Genomic DNA, 22128 nt, shown 5'->3' with positions numbered 1-22128 from the left:
GGGCCCTGATGGTTTTTCCAACGGATATTATAAAAAATTTGCCGACACCTTGGCTCCACATCTAGCGGATGTCTTTAACAGAGCGGCTGAGAAGAAGAAATTTCCTTCAGAAATGCTCTCAGTGACAATTATTACACTTCCAAAACCTGGCAAAGATCCAGATACACCGGCGAACTTTCGCCGGATATATCTGTTGAATACAGATGTAAAGCTGTATGCTAAGGTGGTGGCCACTAGGCTCCTTCATGTTCTCCCTACCATTATTCACTCTGATCAAGTGGGCTTTGTAGTGAATAGACAGGCTCCTGATGGCACACGCAGGATCTTGGATCTCATTCAATGCGCGGAGATCGCTCGAACGCCTTCTCTGCTCCTGGCTTTGGATGCGGAGAAGGCGTTTGATAGAGTTCACTGGGGTTACTTGGACACAGTTTTACAAAAATTTGGGTTTCTTGGGTGAATTAACTCAGCCATAATGGCTTTATACTCTCATCCATCAGGAAGGGTATTCTCTTCTGGGTATCTGTTTCAACCCTTCTTAATTTCGAATGGCACTCGTCAGGGATGTCCTCTTTCCCCGCTTATTTTTTTCGTACGATAGCCATACCACTCCCAGCTACGTTTTCTAATCTTTAAAATTGTCTCTTCTTTCATGTGGTCGGGTTTACGCTCTAGAACTCAGTATAGGGTAATGGTTAAACATTGGAGGCTAGGCGGAATGGGTGTTCCTGATTTGAAGGCATATGATTTGGCTTCCCTACTGGATTAGACAAAATATTGGTGGACCAATCACACACATAAGGCGTGGGTGCAGATTGAGGAAACTTGTATAGGTTGTAGAGCAGTATCGTTATTAAAAACTGCAGGGATGTCGGAACCTCTACATTCTCCTTCCCGTATTTTGAGTATTAGGCTGGATTCACACGAGCACATTACGTCCGTAATGGACGGAACGTATTTCGGCCGCCAGTCCCGGACTGAACACAGTGCAGGGAGCCGGACTCCTAGGATCATAGTTATGTATGATGCTAGGAGTCCCTGCCTCACTGCAGGACAACTGTCCCGTACTGAAAACATGATTACAGTACGGGACAGTTGTCCGGCAGCGAGGCAGGGACACCAAGCATCGTACATAACTATGATGCTAGGAGCCCGGCTCCCTGCACTGTGTTCGGTCCGGGACTTCCAGCCTAAATACGTTCCATCCATTACGAACGTAACATGGTCGTGTGAACCCAGCCTTACAGCTACGACTTTAGCATGGAATAAATATGTAGCTCATAGCTCAGACTCGGTGGCTCTTCTTAGCATGCCCTTGTTTTATCTTAATTCTATGATTCCTTCCATTGATGTTTCTAATTGGGTAGCCTTAGGGGTTAATAAAATAGGGGATTTATACGATCTTAACCTTTTATGTTCCTTTGACTCCCTTTCTAGTACATTTCATATACCTAGAGCTGACTTCTTTAAATACCTACAGGTGAGACATGCAGTTTCGAAGATCGACATTTCTTCTGCACGTTTCCCCAGATTGGCATTTTTGTTCTTTTCTTCGGCAATGTCCAGGATGCGGGGCATCTCATGTTTTTATGGTGCTCTTGTTGAGGGTGACAAGGATAACAAATCTAAATATGTTGCGGACTGTGAGCGGTATTTGGGGAGGGCGTTGCCATACTCACGCTACCCAGGACCCAGTCCCATTAGACCCACAGTTCATGGGTCAAACATCAATCTTGAGGTTATCAATCAGCATCTTTATCCGGGGGATCCTAATCCCCCGGGATTCCCTAATTGACACTCATGTTGATCTAGCCACCTCAAAGCATCTTTCGGATTTTCAAAGAAGTGTGTACCTCCAAGCGCTGCCACCCGCAGCCTTGCCGGGTGTAGCATGGAATAGACCACATGCAAGTTCCTGAGGCGCCTTTTAATACAAAAAAACTGAACTTGACGTTTCTGGACATCCATGGAATATTCTTTGAAACAGCGATATCTTGTGACCATCAATCTCCAAATTCTGGCGCTCCCGCGCTTTTCGAAGCAAAATGTCTCTGTCTCGGTAATGTAAAATCTTGGCCAAGATGGTACGTGGCGGGCTCTCCGGTGGGATCTGGCGCATAGGCACACGATGGGCCCTTTCCACCGCAAATAGCGAAGTAAGATTGTCTTTCCCAAAGACATTGAGCAACCAGGCTTCCACATAATACGTAGGGTTGGACCCCTCCACCTCCTCTGGAACCCCACAATTCTGACTTTATTCCGCCTAAAACGGTTTTTCATGTCATCCTACTTCAATCTCAGCACTTCCATATTTCTGGATTGATTATTTACCTTCCTCCACAGGGGAGATAACACATCTTCAATTTCACTCACACGCTCCTCCAGAGCAGTAGTGCGCTCAAATATTTGTTTGACATCCTGTCTAAGTCAGGGGTCTCAAACTCGGCCGGGTAAGTGGGCCGCATATAGAAAAAATGGGAAGTTGACGGGCCGCATTACTTTCAAATTTGATGCAATACAAAATTATTGTTAATCAATTAGTTATTTGAACTACTATAACACTATATTACTAGAATAATAATACTACATTACTATAATAATAGCGCTAGGTTTAAAATTTGAGATATTTCTCCACGTGCTTATTTGAACAATCCAGCTTTCCAGTTTAAGTGTCGCTAAATGCAGTCCGGCGGCTCAGTTAGCACACATGTCAAGATTGGGCAGCCCCTTTTTAGATAGTGCCGCAGTGCCCTCTGTGGATGCTGCCGCAGTGCCCTCTGTGGATAATGCAACACACCCCTAGATAAGGCCACAGTGCCCTCTGTAGATAAGGCCACAGTGCCCTCTGTAGATAAGGCCACAGTGCCCTCTGTAGATAAGGCCACAGTGCCCTCTGTAGATAAGGCCACAGTGCCCTCTGTAGATAATGCAACACACCCCTAGATAATGCCAGTGTCCTCTTCAGATACTGTCACACACCCACTTGTAGATAACGCCACAGTGCCCTCTGTAGAGGCTGCCACAGTGCCCTCTGTAGAGGCTGCCACAGTGCCCTCTGTAGAGGCTGCCCCAGTGCCCTCTGTAGAGGCTGCCCCAGTGCCCTCTGTAGAGGCTGCCCTAGTGCCCTCTGTAGAGGCTGCCCCAGTGATGTCAGGGGCTTGCCCAGAGCTGGAGTCCCAGGCAGAGCGCTAGTAGGCTCTTCCTGGGACTCCAGCTGTGCTCCTGACATCACTGGGACTCCTGCTCTGGGGAAGCCCCTGACATCATTGTCGATGTATGGACAGCGATGTCAGAGGCTTCCCCAGAGTCCCGGCTCTGGGGAAGACCCTGACACACTGTCCATATATGGGCAGCGATGTCAGGGAATTCCACAGAGTCCCGGAGCAGAGCCGACACCAGCGCTCTGCTCCGCTCTGGGCAAGACCCTGACACTCTGTCCATATATGGGCAGCGATGTCAGGGAATTCCACAGAGTCCCGGAGCAGAGCAGACAACAGCGCTCTGCTCGGGACTCCGGCTCTGGGGAAGCCCCAGACATCGCTGTTCATATGTGGACAGCGATGTCAGGGAATTCCACAGAGTCCCGGAGCAGAGCTGACACCAGCGCTCTGCTCGGGACTCCGGCTCTGGGGAAGCCCCAGACATCCTGTTCATATGTGGACAGCGATGTCAGGGAATTCCACAGAGTCCCGGAGCAGAGCCGACACCAGCGCTCTGCTCGGGACTCCGGCTCTGGGGAAGCCCCAGACATCGCTGTTCATATGTGGACAGCGATGTCAGGGAATTCCAGAGCCGATACTAGCGGCTGTGTCCCGCGGGCCGCAGATGGCAGCCCGCGGGCCGCGTGCTTGAGACCCCTGGTCTAAGTATAGAAATGTCCTCTTTCACTCCACCAACATGGTAGGTCAGAGAAGCAAGGCATTTTGTAATGGCTTTTATCAGGTCAGCCAGCATGGTTTCCGCCCCAGATCTGCGCTCTCCCATACACTCCACCAGCCCTTCCACAGCAAGCTCAGTGCTCAGTCTGCTCCATCTCCTTCCACCCCTGGGTGTTTCCCAGGATCGTCCATGCTGCCTGTAGCAAGATTAGTACATGTGTGTATTTCTTACACGCTGGGCACAAGGAAGAGCTTACAATAAACGGTGCGCGAACTGGCTTTTGGAGAGCAATTTTCCAAAGCTGGTTTGCTGACACCATACGACCATTATAAATGTTGTGAAGTGCCAAAATACTGTTAACCCCTTCCCGTTGCAGCCATTTTTCGAAATTTCACTTTAATTTATTTCCTCCCCACCTCTTAACCCCTTAATGACCAGCCTATTTTGGACCTTAATGACCAAGCTATTTTTTACGTTTTTCAATCGTCGCATTCCAAGAGCTATAACGTTTTTATTTTTTCGTCGACACAGCTGTGTAAGGTCTTGTTTTTTGCGGGACAAGTTGTATTTTTTAATAGCACCATTTTTAGGTACATATTATTTATTGATTAACTTTTAACTTTTTTTTGGGGGGGGGGGGAATAGAAAAAAAGCATAAATTGCGCCACTCTTTTTTGCGTCCTAAATCTACGCCGTTTACCGTGTGGTATAAATAACACAATAACTTTATTCAGCGGGTTGTTACGATAGCAACGATACCAAATTTGTATCCTTTTTGTATGTTTTACTACTTTTACACAGTGAAAACGCTTTTTTTTCAAAATTATTTGTTTTTGTGTCTCCATATTTGAAGAGCCGTAATGTTTTTATTTTTTCGCCGATGCGGTTGTATGAGGGCTTTTTTTTTGCGGGACGACTTGTAGTTTTTATTGGTACCATTTTGGAGTAGATGCGACTTTTTGATCACTTTTTATCACATTTTTTTAAAGTCAGTATTCACAGAAAACAGCAATTTTTCCATAGTTTTTTATAAAAAAATTTACGCCGTTCACCGTGCGGGTTAAATAATGTAATAGATTTATAGTCGGGGTCGTTACGGACGCGGCAATACCAAATATGTGTAACTTTTTAACTTTATTTTGTTTTTTTAATAGTAAAGCAGTTTGTAAGGGGAAAAGCTGGGTTTTTTATTTTTTTTCTAATTAACTTTATTAAACTTTTTTTTCACTTTTTTACTAGTCCCATTAGGGGACTATAATATGCGATTCTGCGATCGCATTTATAATAAACTGCAAATCTTTTGTATTGCAGTGTATTACTGCCTGTCCGTTTAAAACGGACAGGCATCTGCTAGGTCATGCCTGCGGCATGATCTAGCAGGCATTCACTCCAGGCAGACCTGGGGGCCTTTATTAGACCCCCCGGCTGCCATTAGAGACACAGACACTCGGCGATCGTATCGCCGGGTGTCGGTGGGGGATAGAGGGAGCTCCCTCCCTCTCTCCAAAACCACTCAGATGCAGTGCTCGCTATTGAGCACCGCATCTGAGGGGTTAAACGTGTGAGATCGATACTAATATCGATCTCACACGGCAGAGCAGGGACGCTCCCAGCCCTCAGCTGCCTCTGGCAGCCGAGAGCAGGGAGATTTGACAGCTCCCTGCTCTGTTTACTTATTCCGATGCCGCGACATAAAAAGTCTATGGCATCGGAATAAGGCCCGTTAGTGACCGACGTAGAAACACGACGGGCCGGTCACTAACGGGTTAAAAGCCATAACTTTTTTATTTTTCCATCAATATTGACGTATGAGGGCTTGTTTTTTGCAGGACGAGTTGAAGATTTTCACGACACCATTTATTGTACCATATAATGTAGTGGGAAATGGGGAAAAAACATTTGTGGCATGGTATAGAAAAAACACTGCAATTCCTCAATCTTTTGGGGGTTTTCTTTTTACATCATTCACTGTGCGGTAAAAACGGCATGTTAACTTTATTCTGCAGGTCAATATAATTACGGCGATACCAAATTTATATAGTTTTTTTATGTTTTACTACTTTTACAAGGAAAAAACTGATTGTTAAAACAAATATATATATATAATAAATAAAATTAGTTTTCTCACCATATTCTGAGAACCATAACTTTTTTATTTTGAGTGATGAGGGCTTGTGAGTGGTATGAGTGGAAATGCGCTCAAGCGTGACCCCGCTCGTTTAACCCATTAAATGCTGCGGTCAATAGCAGCCGTGGCATTTAAATAATTAGAAAGAGAGTGACAGCCCCCTCTAACAGCTCACCCCCCCCCCCCCCCCACAACAAGATTGAGGGGTGTCGATGGCAGCCTGGGGGCCTAATGAAAGCTCCTATTAAAGGGGTTGGCCAGGAAAAAAATATGTTCTAAAAAGTGTCCCCCAGCCTTGGTTTGCCTTCCCTAAAACCCCCTACATACTTTCTAACCAGTTTTTGTTTGATCGCCATCGTCACTACTGCCCTTTCTGCTTGTTTACATCCCTTGCTTCTGGTCCTGGCTGTTTCCTGTCTTGTAACCCACCATACCTTTCTGCATCTGAGGAGACAGCCTACATTTCCCGCCCTCCACAGCATCTCAGCTATTTGCATACTGCCATTCCCCTTTAGACCTGTTCACACTGAGTTTTTTTACGCGGAAACAGCACCAAAAAACGTCCGAAAATGCCTCCCATTGATTTCAATGGGAGGCATTTTTTCCCCGCGAGCGGAGAAACAGACTCGCGGGAAAAAGAAGTGACATGCCCTATCTTCAGGCATTTACATCTCTGACCTCCCATTGACAGCAATGGGAGGCAGAGAAAGCGTTTTTGCCCACGGCGTTCAATGGTTGCGGGCGAAAAACAGCATGCAGGCAGATCAAAATCTGCCTCAAAATGCCAGAATTTTCTGCCTGCAAAATAACTCAGTGTGAACAGGGCCTTATGTTCACAGGGTCATTCCCTGCTCTAATTACAGGTACCCAGCTCCCTCCCTGTACCGTCACACACTTAGGGCTTATTCAGACGAACGTGATATACGTCCGTGCAACGCATGCAACATGATCGTGCAACATCCGTGGGACGTCCGTTGAAACAGCTGCCGTCCCACGCACCTATGTAATTGAATGTGGCAGGTCACACAGCCGTTGTTTCAACGGACTGTGTGAAGGGTCGTTGGGAAAATAGGACATGTCCTATCTTTTCACACATCACGCCAGACTCTCATCTATGGGCGATGCGAGACATCGCGTCCCGCAGCGCTAAGAAGGATGCACCTCGGACGTGAAAAACTGTTTTTTCACGTCAGATGCGCCACGCTCGTTGTGAATTAGGCCTAATAATCACACAGGGATGATGGGGGTTATATACACAGGAATGTGGGCGGTAATACACAGGGTATATGCATTGATGATAGGGAAATACACAGGGATGATATACCGCCAACATCCCTGTGTATTACCCCCAACATGCCTGTGTATAACCTTGATCATCCTATACCCGGTAATAGTAAGAGACAAGGATGATGGGGGTCACATAGAGGGATGGTGGGGGTTATGTAACCCCATCAGCCCTGTATTTATGTAACCATCAGGGCGCGTGGAGATTGAGGAATAACAACGCCGCCCTCTCCTCCATCAGAGAGTAGGAGCAGGGTGAGTGTACTAGGAGAGACGGTGCTCAGTGTCTTTGACCACCCAGCACTTCTGGCTGAAAAGAGGCACGGCGCATCATCTACCTTTAGGCCTTATTTACACGAGCGTGTGCGTTTTGCGCACAAAAAAAACACGGCGTTTTGCGTGCGCAAAAGGCATTTAACAGCTGCGTGTCATGAGTGTATGATGCGCGGCTGTGAGATTTTCTCGCAGCCACCATCATTTTGACACTCCGTTTGGATGTTTGTAAACAAAAAAGCACGTGGTGCTTTTCTGTTTACATTCAGAGAATGACAGCTGTTGCGCGAACCACGCAGTTTGCATGGAAGTGCTTCCGTGCGACCTGCGTGGTTTTCACGCACCCATTGACTTCAATGGGTGCGTGATGCGCAAAAAACACAGAAATATAGAACATGTCACGAGTTTTACGCAGCGGACTCACGCTGCGCAAAACTCACGGACTGTCTGCACTGCCCCATAGCCTAATATATGTGCGTACGACACGCGTGTATATTACGCTCGTCTAAATGATGCCTTACAGGCAGTGCGGGAGCTCCAAGAGTGAAGAAGGCAGCGTGTACTATGATTGATGACACCCCGTGTCTTTGCTCAGCCAGCACTTCAAACTGAACAGACACAGCGTCATCAACTATGTTTACAGGCAGGGGGACCAGAGACGGAGCTCTTCGTGAAACACCCGCCCGGCCCACTGCCTGTAAATGTAGTTGATGACGCGCCGTGCCTCTGCATAGCAAAGACATAGAACGTTACCGGGCAAGAAAAATGTACTCTGGGAGCAGTCACATGACCGCAAATTCTAAGTAGGTAACACTGCCATACTTACATACATTATAAAAGTAATTGTACATGTCACATTAGGTTATAATAAAATCAAGATGTATTCCTGGCCAACCCCTTAATGACCAGCTATTTTTTACATCATCATCTCTTCAAAGAGCTATAACTTTATTTTTTCGCCGATGCTGTTGTATGAAGGCTTTTTTTTCGCAGGACGACTTGTTTTTATTGGTCCATTTTGGTGTAGATGCGTTTTTTTTTTTAACTAGTCCCCCTGGGGGACTTCACTATGCAATCCACCGATCGCTTTTATAATACACTGCAATACTTCTGTATTGCTGTGTATTAGTGCCTGTCCGTGTAAAACAGACAGGCATCTGCTAGGCCATGCTTCTGGCATGATCTAGCAAGGCATACACTACATGCAGAACTAGGGGCCTTTATTATGCACCCTGGCTGCCATAGGAGACACCGGCACCCGCCGATCTTATCGCTCGGTGCCGGTGGGATGAAAGGGAGCTCCCTCCCTCCCTCCAAAACCACTCAGATACGGCGCCGCATCTGAGGGGTTAAACGGGCAAGACTGATATCAATCTCACCTATTCGAGCAGCCCTGCTCCCTCGGCTCCCTGCTCTGTTTATTTATTCCGATGCAGCGTCGGAAAAGGGCTATTGAATCAGAAAAAAAGCTTGTTGGTGGCCACCGTAAAAGCACCATGGGGTGGTCACTAGGTTAAGCCAGAGCAGGACTTAATCGATGCCAGTCAGAAAAACCAATGTATTGCAGTATATAGTGCAAGCGATCCAACGATCTGGTTCAAGTCCCCGGGAGGGGGGGGGGGCCGCTAATTAAAAAAGTTAAACAAGTGGGTTTTTGGTTTTTTTACGTCCGGAAAAAAAACAAAAACTCCCCCCCCCCCCCTCCCCCTAAAGCAAATGTAGAGATAAACCATAATCAGTATAGCCACGTTCGTAAAATTCTGAACCATTACAGTATATTTAGCTGTGTACACCATTTAAAAAAAAAAAACACATTTTGAATGCCAGAATTGCCATTTATTGGTCACATCATCTCGCGCCAAAACAATGGATTATAAAGCGATCAAAACCGCACATGTAACCCAAAATGGAACAATTAAAAGAAGCTGCAGCTTATCCCACAAAAAAACAAGCCCTCTTGCCACTTAGTCGACGGAAAAAGGAAAAATAAGTTAGAGCTCTCTGAATTTGGCAACACAAAATACACTATTTTTCCTTGGAAAAGTAGTAAAATATATTTTTTTAAAAACCTATGGCAATACCAAATTTATCTAATCTCATTGACCTGCAGAATAAGGCCTCATGCACACGACCGTAGCCATGTGCACAGCCATGATTTTTGGGTCAGCCGGCTGCAGTGACACCCGCAAATCGCAGGCCGTGCACATTATTTCCTATGAGCCTGGACCGCAGAACACGGCCGTAATAAGACATGCCCGTTCTTTCTGCGGGCCAGGCTCCTAGGCCGTGCACAGACCCTGGAAACCACAGCCGTGTGCATGGCCCCATAGGAATGAATGGGGCTACAATTCTCCCGTGCATGTGCATGGTGCATAAAGTTAACATGTCGTTTTAATTGCATGGTGAGGTCTGTAAAGCCAAAGTGCAAAAAAAAAAAAACAGGAATCAGTTTGATTTATTTTTTTTTTTCCTGTTTCCTAGCACGTAAAGTACAATAAAATGTCATGTTAACTACAAGTTGTCCCGCAAACCTCAAGCCCTCATGAGAATACATCAATGAAATATTTTATCGTTTTGGCAGGTAGAGGAAAAAAAAATGACATTCAGAAAGGTCTGCAGCAGGAAGAAGTTCAATTAACAGATTTGTTTGCTTTACTGCTAATCTCTTCTATCTGGCAGCCAGGAGACTTAACCCGCGTTGCTGCCTACAGACTCCAGGAAACTAATATTTCAGGTAAGTTAGGACTTGTCCACACAACAGAATTGCTGCCAAAAATTTGTGCAGAAACTAGCACATTCTGCAGGGGAAAAAAAAATGCACCATTTTGTTTTTTACTGCAGAAAACAGTGTGTATTTTGCAGTTTCTCAGTGCTGGGGGATGGTGACATCTTCATTGAAGAACACAGCAATGCTGTCCTTACCCCTGCAGGAATTGCGTCATTCAAAAAAAATATGCACCACAGGTCAATTTAATTGGAATTTTTACACAGCATGCATGAAATTTGTTAAACCGCAACAACTTTGCTGCTACTGTATTGTGCTACATATTTTCCCTCTGCAATATGTGGAAAAGCCTTAAAACTACACCTATATGTGAGACGTATGAGCTGTATCTTACATGCATTACTGCTGTTAACAGAAAGTGTAAAAAAAATTTGTATAGTATAACATGTCAATTTGATATACAGTAATATATTCACATCAAGTTTAGAGGCTGTCACCAGATTCTCAGAACCCTATCTCCTATTGCATGTGATCGGCACTGCAATGGAGAACAGTAACGTTGTTTTTTTTATTAAAAACGTTCATTTTTGGCCAAGTTGAGCATATATATATATATATATATATATATATATATATATATATATATATATATGCAAATGACATTTGAAATGGACAACTGGGCGTTTTTTTTCCGTTATATCCAACTGGGCGTGTATTGTGTTTTTAACTGGGCGTGTTTACGTGTATGACGCTGACCAGTCAGCATCACACTCTCCATTCATTTACACAGCACATAGTGTTCTTACTAGAACGATGTGCAGCCACATACACAAGTGTCCTGATAATGAATATACATGACCTCCAGCCAGGACCTGATGTGTATTCAGAATCCTGACACTTCTGAATCCTTTCTGTGAGATTTCCAGCAAGGGAAACGAAATCTCGTTTACCTCATAATCTCGCGAGATTACACGTGGCTTGCTGGAAATCTAACAGAAAAGACTCAGAAGTGTCAGGATTCTGAATAGACGTGACGTCCAGGCTGGAGGTCATGTGTATTCATTATCAGGACACTTGTGTATGTGGCTGCACATCGTTCTAGTAAGAACACTATGTGCTGTATAAATGAATGGAGAGGAGTGCATGATGCTGATTGGTCACTGATTCGTCAGCATCATACACTTCTATTCACAACGCCCAGTTAGTAAAACAAGTAAACACGCCCAGTTAAAACCACAATACAGTTGTCCATTTCAAAGCTCATTTGCACACACACACATTATATATAAAAAAATATAGCTCATAACTTGGCCAAAAACAAACTTCTTAAAAACATTAGTTATCTACATTGCAGTGCCGATCACATGCAATAGGAGATAGGGATTTGAGAATCTGGTGACAGAGCCTCTTTAAAGGCATGGTGTCGCCCGAAAAACATGTTTTTTTTTTTAAATTTAAACATTTAGTGTGTGGGTGATTAAACATTGTTCAAATTTTTTTCGCGAGTCAGGAAATATTATAAATTTTTTCAAATTTATAATACTACCCCTTTTTGGTCACTAGATGGAGCTAGTTCCCAAAATTGCAGCATTGCAACATTGGGTTAAAAGCTCTCGCTCTAGTGAGCTCTCAGCATCCCCCCCTCCTTTATCCTGGCTAGTGCCAGGATAAACGAGGAGTTTGAAAGGTTTAACCTCCTACACTGTGTGTCACCATTTTTTGAGGTAACCCACAGTGTAGTAGGTTTACATACAGTAGTAAACACACACAAACACTAACATACATTGAAATCGCTTACCTGCTCCTGCCGCCGCGGCTCCCTCCGGCCCGTCCGCTCCCTTTGCTGCCGCTGTTCCATGTGCACAAGTCCGGAAGCCGCGACCGGAAGTAGTAATATTACAGTCCGGCCGCGACTTCCGGTCCACAGGAAAATGGCGCCAGACGGCGCCAATTTCGAATAGGACTGTGTGGGAGCGGCGCATGCGCAGTTCCCACACAGACGCCGTACACGGACGTGAATGGGACGGGAGCCGTTCAGTCCCTATGGGACTGTGGCTGCCGTACTCCATGTCTGTGTGTGTCGTTAATCGACACACACACAGAAATGGAACAAAAAATGGCAGCCCCCATAGGGAAGAAAAAGTGTAAAAATAAGAAACAGTAAAACACAAACACACAAATGAATATAAACGTTTTTATTACAGCACTAACATCTTTAACATATTAAAAAATTATTTGCCATGACACTGTTCCTTTAAGCCTGTGTTTAGCACATATGCTAGGAAAAACTCCCAATGTATATGTTAAATGGAGGCAGACATGCCCCATGCACACAACTATTTTTCATCCATCTGTAGATATGGATGCATAAATCATCCGCCATGTGCAGAAGGGTGTCTAAATGCAGTCTGTATCCTTAATTCTGAAAGGGCCCATACACTCCTATGGGAAATCCTTGCTGTAATTTGCCAAAAACGACAAGTTCTGTGATTTCCACAGCAGACACCCACCTGTAAAACTACAGAGAGCCATAGCCCATAGAAATGAATGGGCCCGTAATTAGTTTTGTACACCAGAACCAACAGTGGCATCTGCTAACCATATGCCATTGTAGCATCCATTTAACATGACAGGAAGAGGTCATAACATGTCAATTGTGCCAAACTAGCCTGTGTGACAGATGCCAGTTGGGAGTATATTACAGTAGCAGAAAAATTAAAAAAAAAAAAAAAAAATTGACTTGTGGGGCAAAAGCCCCACTATGGAAAAACTAAGGGTATCAGTTTTATAAGGAATTCCATTGGCTTGAATAGCGTAGTCTACTGCACTACTCCACCCCTTTTTTGTTTGCAGTATACCAGCCCGACAGGCTCTTGGCATCAGGTGGGCTAATATAACCTTTAGAACACATTAAGGCTGCATTCACATGGGGCAGATGCGTGCTTTTACATTACGTATCATTTCCACACCGTGTGCCTCAGGGAATTCTGTGGGGAAAACTGCACTTGACTGCGGTGCAGCTCTTTGACGTGTCCACTGCAAAAACTGCATTACTTAGCTGGCTAGCCTCCTGGGATGTCATTCCAGGAGACCGCTGCAGCCTGTGATTTGCTGCAGCGGAAGTCATCCAGGCCAGCCTCCTGGAACGATACCTCATATGACCACAGCAACAGCCTGTTACTGGCTGCAGCAGTCACATGGGATTAAACATTTATCCCAGGAGGCTGTGCTGGGAAGAACTGTCTTCTGGGTAAGGTCTCATGCACACAGCTGTGCACAGCCACCATAAAGTATGGGAGCACAGTTTGTAAAAAGCAAAAATAAGTCATGTCCTATCTTCTGCAGAGGCTTTTTACAGCCTGGACACCTTCCTGCACAAAAACCCCTACTCGTGTGTACCTCACCCTGGAATTAATGGTGCTTTAAAATAAATAGGACAAAATACTTGAAATAATTTTATTAAAGAAACCACCACTTCAAAGACTCCATACTCCACATCTTTGAGGCCAGCTGGAAGAAAAATGAGTTGTGTAAATATTACAATGCAATTTAAATAGGTGTTCTATAGAAACTGCATGTCAATTACTGTGCCTTCAACCAAAGAGCTACACAGAGACTGACAACATTATAAGTGCCCTATCTCCTACATAATCTGATTGGCGCAGTAATGTAGATAAGTGGCTTTTATTTTAAAATACATTTAAAGTTGTGAATTTTAAATTAATGCTAATTGGTTTCATAAACTGGGTGTTTAACTTTTTACCAACTGGGCGTTCAGAAGTGTATGATGCTGACTCGTCAGCGTCATACACTTCACATTGTTCCAGCCCAGCTTTTCACTGCACACAGCCTGATCTTATGATCACTGTACTGTAAGTCCCACAGAAGCTTTACCGAAGTGTTGGGAGTGTGAATAGACATCGCATCCTGGCTGGAGGTGATGAATATTCACTCTCAAGACACTTTGGAACATGTGTGAGTGACAGCACAGCGTGATCTCATGAGATCAGTGTGCTGCAAGTACAGCTAATCATGAATGGAGAAGTGTGACGCTGAGTGGTCAGCGTCGTACACTTCTTTACAATGCCCAGTTGGTAAACAGGTAAAAACACACCCAGTTGGTTAAACTAATTACCATAAATCTAAAATGGTTCAGAACTTTCTCAAAAAATTAATATCGTTTTTCAAAATAAAAGCCATGGTTCTCTACATTACTGGTGACAGAGCCCAAGAATTAAAGGGGTATCCCAGTCACAACAAATCAACACCTACTGGATATTTGATAACTTAGACGGGGGTCTGAATGCTGGTAACTTCACTTCTAGCCTGGACAGGAGATAGCCCTGTGAACAGGGCATTAGTAAGAGGTTGTCTTGTTCTAGAGGTCTTTACATTTCTGTGCAGTATACAGGCAACCCATTGATTTCTATGGACACTTCATTTTTCTTATTGTTGCCCTGTATCCAGAGTCCAACAAAGTACAACTGATCACTTGGGAGTTTATGCACCATAAGGGTCTCTTAACAAAAAGACAATTTCCCAAGTAAACCACCCCTTTAGCTAAACAGTTATACATTTAGATTCCCAAAGCTTAAAGACCTGTTCTGACAAGTGCAGTGTATAAATAGGAACTTCGGTTAGCGACTGACCTCAAAAGATAGCTCAAGACAAAAGCATTTACAGCAGTCATGTTGGTCAGATAATTCTAGAATCAGAATATCCTCTTGTTAATCTGAAAGAGATGAAACATTACAAAAATTAAGACAATAAAACTAGTAAGGCATAACATTTTAGGGAAACCTATACATAAAGCTATATGACTAAGCAGCCAGCCATTCAGTAACATTGCAAACAGAAGAATATTGCTAGATTGGTTTGCAATATTCAGAAGTGATGCAATTGACCACTCCTGTCTGGGCTTTTATATTTAATTCAAAAGGGTATCCGACACTGCATGCAGTAAAAATAAAAAACTACAGCTCATGTTCCTACATAGTAGCTATATAACACTCCAGTAGTCATAATTAAATGTTATCACAATTTTTAAAGTTACCCTTTAAAGGGCACTGGTAGTTCTAAAGCTATTTAAACACTGATGCTCTGGAAGGTATTAACACAACAGGGTTTTAATTACTTAAAATGCATTCACATTCAGGGGCGCTGACTTAAGTGGGGTTAAGACTGTCGGTGTTCAGAGACACATTGCCTACACCCAGTTAGCCATAATGATCCGCTTGTCATTCTGCAACTTGCTGAACATACGAGCTTGTTTGGGAGTGCATTACTGAAGTGACGTAAACAAGAAATGTTTGCAGGCTGCACTTTTATGAACATAAAATGGGTTTCAGTATAAAAATGTATTGAGGCTGGTCTTTACCAGCACACTGGCATTAATTGTAAATCTGTAGATGAGCTAGATTCTCGACAGACCAGTGCTTCATTTTTAGAGAGAATGAGCAAATTGGAAACTTCATATGCAAGGTGTAAGCTTAAGGAAGAGTGATGTGGACATGAGCAAAAGAGTTACCTCAAAGTACCAGACTAATTCCGCAAATGAACTAGCCAAGAGCAGCTTTCATCAGGCTTCACAGGATGCACAACACTTCACTTCTCCAAGGAAACTGCAGTCTGAACTCTAGTAGAGGATTCTTAGAAGGCAACAGTTTTGTACTATCTAAAATGGTGTGTATAGAATCTAGATAATTCCCTAGAACTAGTGAACTCTGAATACTTAAATCTTACACAACTCCATTACTAAAAGCCAATTCAAACCATGAAATCGGCACTAGAGAAGTGTACAAGTTATATCTATAGATCAATATACAGCCTAGTGAATGGCTAATTGATTATAGGTTAGCCTGCAATATTTTTTGACCTAAAAGTTCTTTATGTAAACTGAAGTTAGTAATGTTCTTCGGATTGCACAAGGCAAGAGAAGCATAAACATTTATACCAAGTCCAGTTATAAATCACATCCTGAATTGTCAAAACAAGTTGAATTACCAATGGCTATGACCACTGCCCAAACAAGTTTGACATCTGGTTTCTCAGTGATGTCATGTTAGTTTTGAGACACTAATTTAATTTAATCTAATGCCCCATGAGCCCAGCCAAATCCATGTTGTGCAGAAGGTAAATGTCAGGAGCAAGTTTCTTTTCATACGGACTTTTAATAAGCTTCGTGAAGCCAAAACGCAAGTAGAATACAAGAATTCTGTAACCACTTCAATACAATTTCTTCCAGTAAAAAAAGGACAATATAAACAAACATTTTCAAGAACTTCTTGTGACTGTTATTGGAGAGATTGGACAGGAGTTTCGCTTTAAGTATATCAAGGAGGCTTAGCCACTATTTACATCACACCCAGGCTCTGATCTACCTTGTTACACTAAAGGAATGTTTTCAAAAGAATTAGGAAAGCATTTGGGAGGGGGGGACATTAACCCCTGCACTATATACAACAGCAACAGGCATATTAAAGCCCATGTTGCATCACAAGACCAAGTCCAATAGCAAACAGGTAGTGTCAAGTGCCACTAAAAAAAAAAAAAATAATCCTGTTGCTGAAGGAGCCGATCCCCCTCCAATACACTCCACATAATGCAAGGTGAAGTCAACTAATTTGCCTCATGAAACAGCTTGACAGGAATCCATGCCTGTCAACACATTATAAAAGGAAAAAAAAAAAAAAAGTACCAAAAATAAGATAAACAAAAGCAAGTGTCCCAGGTCAGACCCTATAGGACAGCTGTTCCACATAAATTAGAGGCAGTCAGGTATATCAAATGTATATAAAAATGAACAGAAGTAGAAGTACTACATATTAACGATTCTGCGAAGCTCCAAAAATCTTTATAAATACAGCCATTGGAAGGACGATCTTGAGTCAGGAAGGTATTTTACTCGTTGTGTGTAGCTGAGGACAAGAAGCAGGCACAGTTGTAAAGCACTTTGATATGGACAGATGTCAGATTAAAATGCCCCTATTCTATTCAGATTTTGCCCCTTATCCCATTCAGGTCATCTAGACTGCAGCTTAGGGTCTTAAAATGTCAGTTCAAACTGAAGACCAGAACCTATAACATGCATTACAAAAGCTGAGGATTCTGAAATTAAAAGCCTTTGTGTATCGACAGCTATAGAGTACAAACATGCGCCCAAACACCCCCCCCCCCCCCCCCCAACACCAGGTCCCTGTGAGTGATTTACTTACCATAACTGTCATAGCTGTCTCTGTATGAGCCACCAGACCTATCACCGTAACTACCTTGACTCCTACCACTAGAAAAGAAAGCCATGATAAATTTAGCCACATTTAGAGAGCAGGATTGAGCTACTAGCATTAAAACAGTAGTTTTGTCACAGATTTTTACAATGCCTTAACAAGCATTACTTTATTTGTTCTTTGACAGCAATACCAACTCTAAAGTTTAATTAAAGAAAATACAAAATTCTTAGTTTGCTGAGGCCCCATGCACACAACCATAAAAGTTGTCCATAATCAGGGACTGTAATACGGTCTGCAATTAAACAGTTCTATTGGCCACAGACACCTTTCAGTATTGCTACGGATGGGTGTCAGCGCTATAATGTTCCGAGCATTAAACAGGTCCGTTCTTTCATTTTACAGGCCGTACTACTACTACTACTACTTTGTATGGGACCACGGCCCGAAAACGTGAACGACCGACTGTACCCACAATCGCAGGCTGTGATTCATGGGGCCTAAGCCTGGGTAAAGTGACTGTTGAAGTCAGAGTGTGTGTAATTTAGTCAGCACAGCAGCACCACCAGCAAAAAATGCAACCTTTAGCCAGATATCCAATAGTAGAGTAGCTAGATTTCTTCAAATGTATTGGTGGACATTAGATTAAAACCAAATTCCTCTTTTCCCCAGGTACCACACTATACTAAATGGGATGTGGCCAGAATTGCAGCCCTGCCCCATTTCAAGTGAATGGTGTGCAATACCAGATAACTTATGCTAAAAAAATGCCACTATTCTCCATGAGGTGGGGGTAAAATTTGTGTGTTAAACTAGAGCTGCACAGACTAGGACTAACAAGTAAACATACAGCCATGTGGAAAATGTTGTGCCCACTTTAAAAACCGATACAAAACAATATACTGTTTGGTACAGGATTTTAGTCAATTGGCCCAATGATACCAAGTTTGTTATTACTTGCTTACCTTCCATAGTAGTCCCGGGATCCACCACTGCTGCCATATCCTCCACTCCTGCTATCAAAACGGCTGCTGCCACCATAGCCTCTGTCTCCTCCACCTGTTAACGGCAAACGGCTTGTAAAACCTCCAACCTTACGGCTTGATGACAACAACAAGTTCACAGCTCGCTACTTAAAGAGGTTCTGTCATCAGTCTAATCTTATAGGTGCTGTAATGTAGATAAGTGGTTTTTATTCTGAAAAATGATCAGCTTTGAGCAAGTTACGATTTATGCTAATTAGATCTATGACCAACTGGGTGGGAGTTTAACTTTTTACCAAGTGGGCGTTGTAAAGATTAGTGTAGGACGCTGAATCCTACACTTTTCATTCAAGCCCAGCCACGCTGTGACAAGACTACTTCCCACAAGTTCTACAACGGGGCAATAGAAGACCGAACAGAGATCACCCTCCAGCCGCTGCAGATTCAGATAAACATCCTGGCACGGCTGGAGGCGATCTGTTTAGACTTCCATCGCTCCATTGAAGGACCTGTGGGAGGAAGTCCCATCACAGCGTGATTTCGCAAGATCACACTATGCAGTGAAACAAGCTGGAATGAAGAGAAATTACGCTGATTGGTCAGCGTCATACACTTTAACCCGCCCACTTGGTAAAAAGGTCTCATTAACTAATTAGCATAGATATAAAGCGGTTCACAACTTGCACAAAGCGGATAGTTTTTCAAAAATCACTGTTATCTATATTACAGCAGCTATCAGACCAAGTAGAAGATAGGGCACTTATAAACTGATGACAGAGCCTCTTTGAACATTGAGATAAAGCACATACCACGACCCCTACCGCCACGGAAGAAACCTCTGCCACCAGAAGAACCTCCTCTGTAACCCCCTCTTCTGTCTCCAGAGGATTTGCCAGCCTGGTCAACACGTATCTGACGCCCATCCACAGACTGAAAGCAAAAATTAGAAAAATACTTACAGCAGGTAGATCAAAGCACAAAATAATCATAAGCTAGGGTCAAAGTTAACAGTAGCCAAAAGAGGAAAGAAAATTGGGAGTCTTCTGAATAAGAGCTATAAAACATGGAAAGCTTAAGCCAATAGGGCTCCCCTTCACCACCCATAGAATAAAGCACTGTACTCACTTTCCCATTCATTGCTTGCATGGCATCCTTTGCATCATCTGGACTTTCAAATGTAACAAAGCCAAATCCTCTTGACCTCTTTGTTTCACGATCTTTTACCACCACCACTGCAAAGTTAAATTGGTAAAATTAATTTAAAAAAAAATAAATATATATATATATATATATATAAATAAATATAGTACTCTATAAAGACTAAGAATGCATATGAATATCTGTATTATGCACCTTCAGAAATCGGTCCATATTTGCTGAACACTTGTTCCAGGTTCTGTTCATCGGTGTCAAAGCTCAGACCACCTATAAAAAGCTTTCCTTCATCCGAAGACATGTTATCTGCGGAGAAACAATAAGGATTAACCATAATGCGCCAGCACAATAGCCAAAAGATGGCGCCCTGCACGTGGTTTGTAGGCGTTTCCTGCAGCGACGCCATTTTATCCGCACCCGAATTGAAGCCGGCCGCCATTACAAGTGCGCCACGCTGTACTTCCGCCTTCCAAGGACATATGCCCGCACCGCTAGTTTCCCGCCGCTCAAGTACAGCTAAAATATCGCCAAACCTTTTTTTCACCCTTTAACATTGCAAAGTCAAACAAACCCCCATATTAACCAGTACAATCCCGATAGCTCGCATTACCACAACCTTAAAGATAATGGTGAAATAACCTATTCCGCAACAAGAACCTTGGACCCTAAACCACCAGCAAGAAGAAACGGAACGAACCACTTACCTTACTCCCAAAGAAGATGTTCTCACAGCTAAAGACAAAGAACCAGGAATGCCGCAATGCTGCGGACACGGCCTTATATTGCTTTCATTACTCCGCCCACCTCATTTAAAATTCAAAGTTACGTCAGGAATAAACCATGTCAGCGTAAAACGAAGGGTTAGCCATAACGGAAAAGTAACGTATGCGATAATGCGACGGTCTTTCAGGCGAGCTATAAAAAAATATATTCTTAACTGTTATCGTTTCTTGAGCAAGTTAATATATAAAGAAAAACCCCAAAATCTATATCACAAAATGGAATAGTCCGTATCGCAATAACGTCATCAAATGAATATGCAACGCGCGTTTTGTAACACAAGCGCTCTGATTGGTAGGTTCTGTTGCCGGGCGTTGTTGGGCAGAAAACAATGAACCGGTTTTACAGGAAAGCGCCATTTTGTGAAAAGCGCGGTAGAAAATATTTTTTTTGTGAAAAATAATCTGTTGTTTGTGCAACCGTGTCCGATATTACGATCGTTTTCCGTATGTTGCGTAGCACGTCGTCAAACGGCGATTGTTTATCATTCTCTGCGCTTGAAACCATCAGCACAGTCTTGAAAATGCGAGCGTTTTGGTGTCCTAGTAACGTGGTAAAATGTGTGCAGAACAATGAAAGATTTTTTTATTTAGGGATTGTACGCATACAGAGAAATATTTTCATCGTGCGACTGCAATATAGTCTATATTTTAGACATTATTGCAAGAAAAAAAAAAAGCAATTCTTGTGACACCGTGCACATAACAACCTTTAGATGATATGGTGCAATACACCCTACCTCCGCTTTTAGGCCTTTTTTTACACGGTGCGTTTTTGTTGCAGTTTTAATATGCAGTTTTTGGAACCACAACTAGGAGTGGATCATAAAGGTGAGAGGACGTATATAGGAAATATTCTACTTTTATTTTAGTCCTCACCTGGTAGTGGTACCAAAAAAAAACTTCCCAGTGTGCATATACCTAACAGCCAAAGTATAGTCCTGCGGTTACACTGCAGACTACATGTGTGTTTTCTATGTATCAATAGTATCACGGAAAGTGCTATGTAGCCTTATTATTTAATGTATTTGTTGAGTGTTTTTTTTTATTTAATAGATATTTATTTAAAATATTTAGTTTTTGTGCTGCAGCTTCTATGCATCCACTATACATAGAAACTGCATAATATCGCTGTAAGCCGAATCCATCAGTGAGCTGGATGTCTCGGCTGATCGTGCCTCTGACACACAATATAACCCTAAGGCCTCATGCACACGAACGTGCTTTTGCAGCTGCAATTCCCCCGAAAATCCACGGGAGAATTGCGGCCCCATTCATTCCTATGGGGCCATGCATGCGACCGTGGTTTCCACGGTCCGTGCATGGCCGAGGAGCCCGGACCGCAGAAAGAACGGACATGTCTTATTACGGCCGTGTTCTGCGGTCCAGGCTCATAGATTTGCGGGCAGCTCGCGGGTGACACTCCGCTGCCGGTCGACCCGAAAATCACGGTCGTGTGCATGAGGCCTTAGGCTGGATTCATACGAGCATGTTCGGCCCGGGACTTGCAGCCGAAATACGTTCCGTCCTTTACGGACCGAACATGCTCGTGTGAATCCAGCCTAAGGCCTTATTCACACATCCTCATTTCCCAGGCCGAAAAGCGTTCTGGGAGCCGTACTACTAGCATCGTAATCATTCGTGACGCTGTGAGTCACTGCCTCCCCACAGGAATACTGTCCCGTGTTGAAAACAT

At 43.4% G+C, this 22128-nt stretch overlaps 1 protein-coding gene across 3 annotated transcripts; it reads right to left on the bottom strand.

Annotated features, from left to right (window-relative positions):
* Nucleotides 1-13731: 13731 nt before the first annotated feature.
* On the bottom strand, nt 13732-20465 carry LOC142647696 (cold-inducible RNA-binding protein B). Of its 3 annotated transcripts, XM_075825385.1 has the most exons (8): nt 20358-20465; nt 19852-19959; nt 19624-19730; nt 19308-19428; nt 18481-18574; nt 17504-17571; nt 14939-15021; nt 13732-13799 (listed from the first exon to the last, which is right to left on the bottom strand). In XM_075825385.1, exons 2-7 carry the CDS (start codon nt 19952-19954, stop codon nt 15017-15019), a joined length of 498 nt encoding a protein of 165 aa, XP_075681500.1. In that variant the 5' UTR covers nt 19955-19959; nt 20358-20465; the 3' UTR covers nt 13732-13799; nt 14939-15016. The 3 variants fall into 3 exon arrangements, with proteins under 3 accessions (XP_075681500.1, XP_075681498.1, XP_075681499.1); XM_075825383.1 differs by lacking the exons at nt 13732-13799; nt 14939-15021 and adding an exon at nt 16440-17206; XM_075825384.1 differs by lacking the exons at nt 13732-13799; nt 14939-15021 and adding an exon at nt 16440-17206 and having other exon boundaries at nt 19320-19428.
* Between the last annotated feature and the right edge of the window lie 1663 nt (nt 20466-22128).

Source organism: Rhinoderma darwinii, chromosome 1, assembly GCF_050947455.1.
Source record: "Rhinoderma darwinii isolate aRhiDar2 chromosome 1, aRhiDar2.hap1, whole genome shotgun sequence".
NCBI lineage: Eukaryota > Metazoa > Chordata > Amphibia > Anura > Rhinodermatidae > Rhinoderma > Rhinoderma darwinii.
The sequence above is the reverse complement of the archived record's forward strand: the minus strand, read 5'-3'. Positions and strand labels throughout refer to the sequence as shown.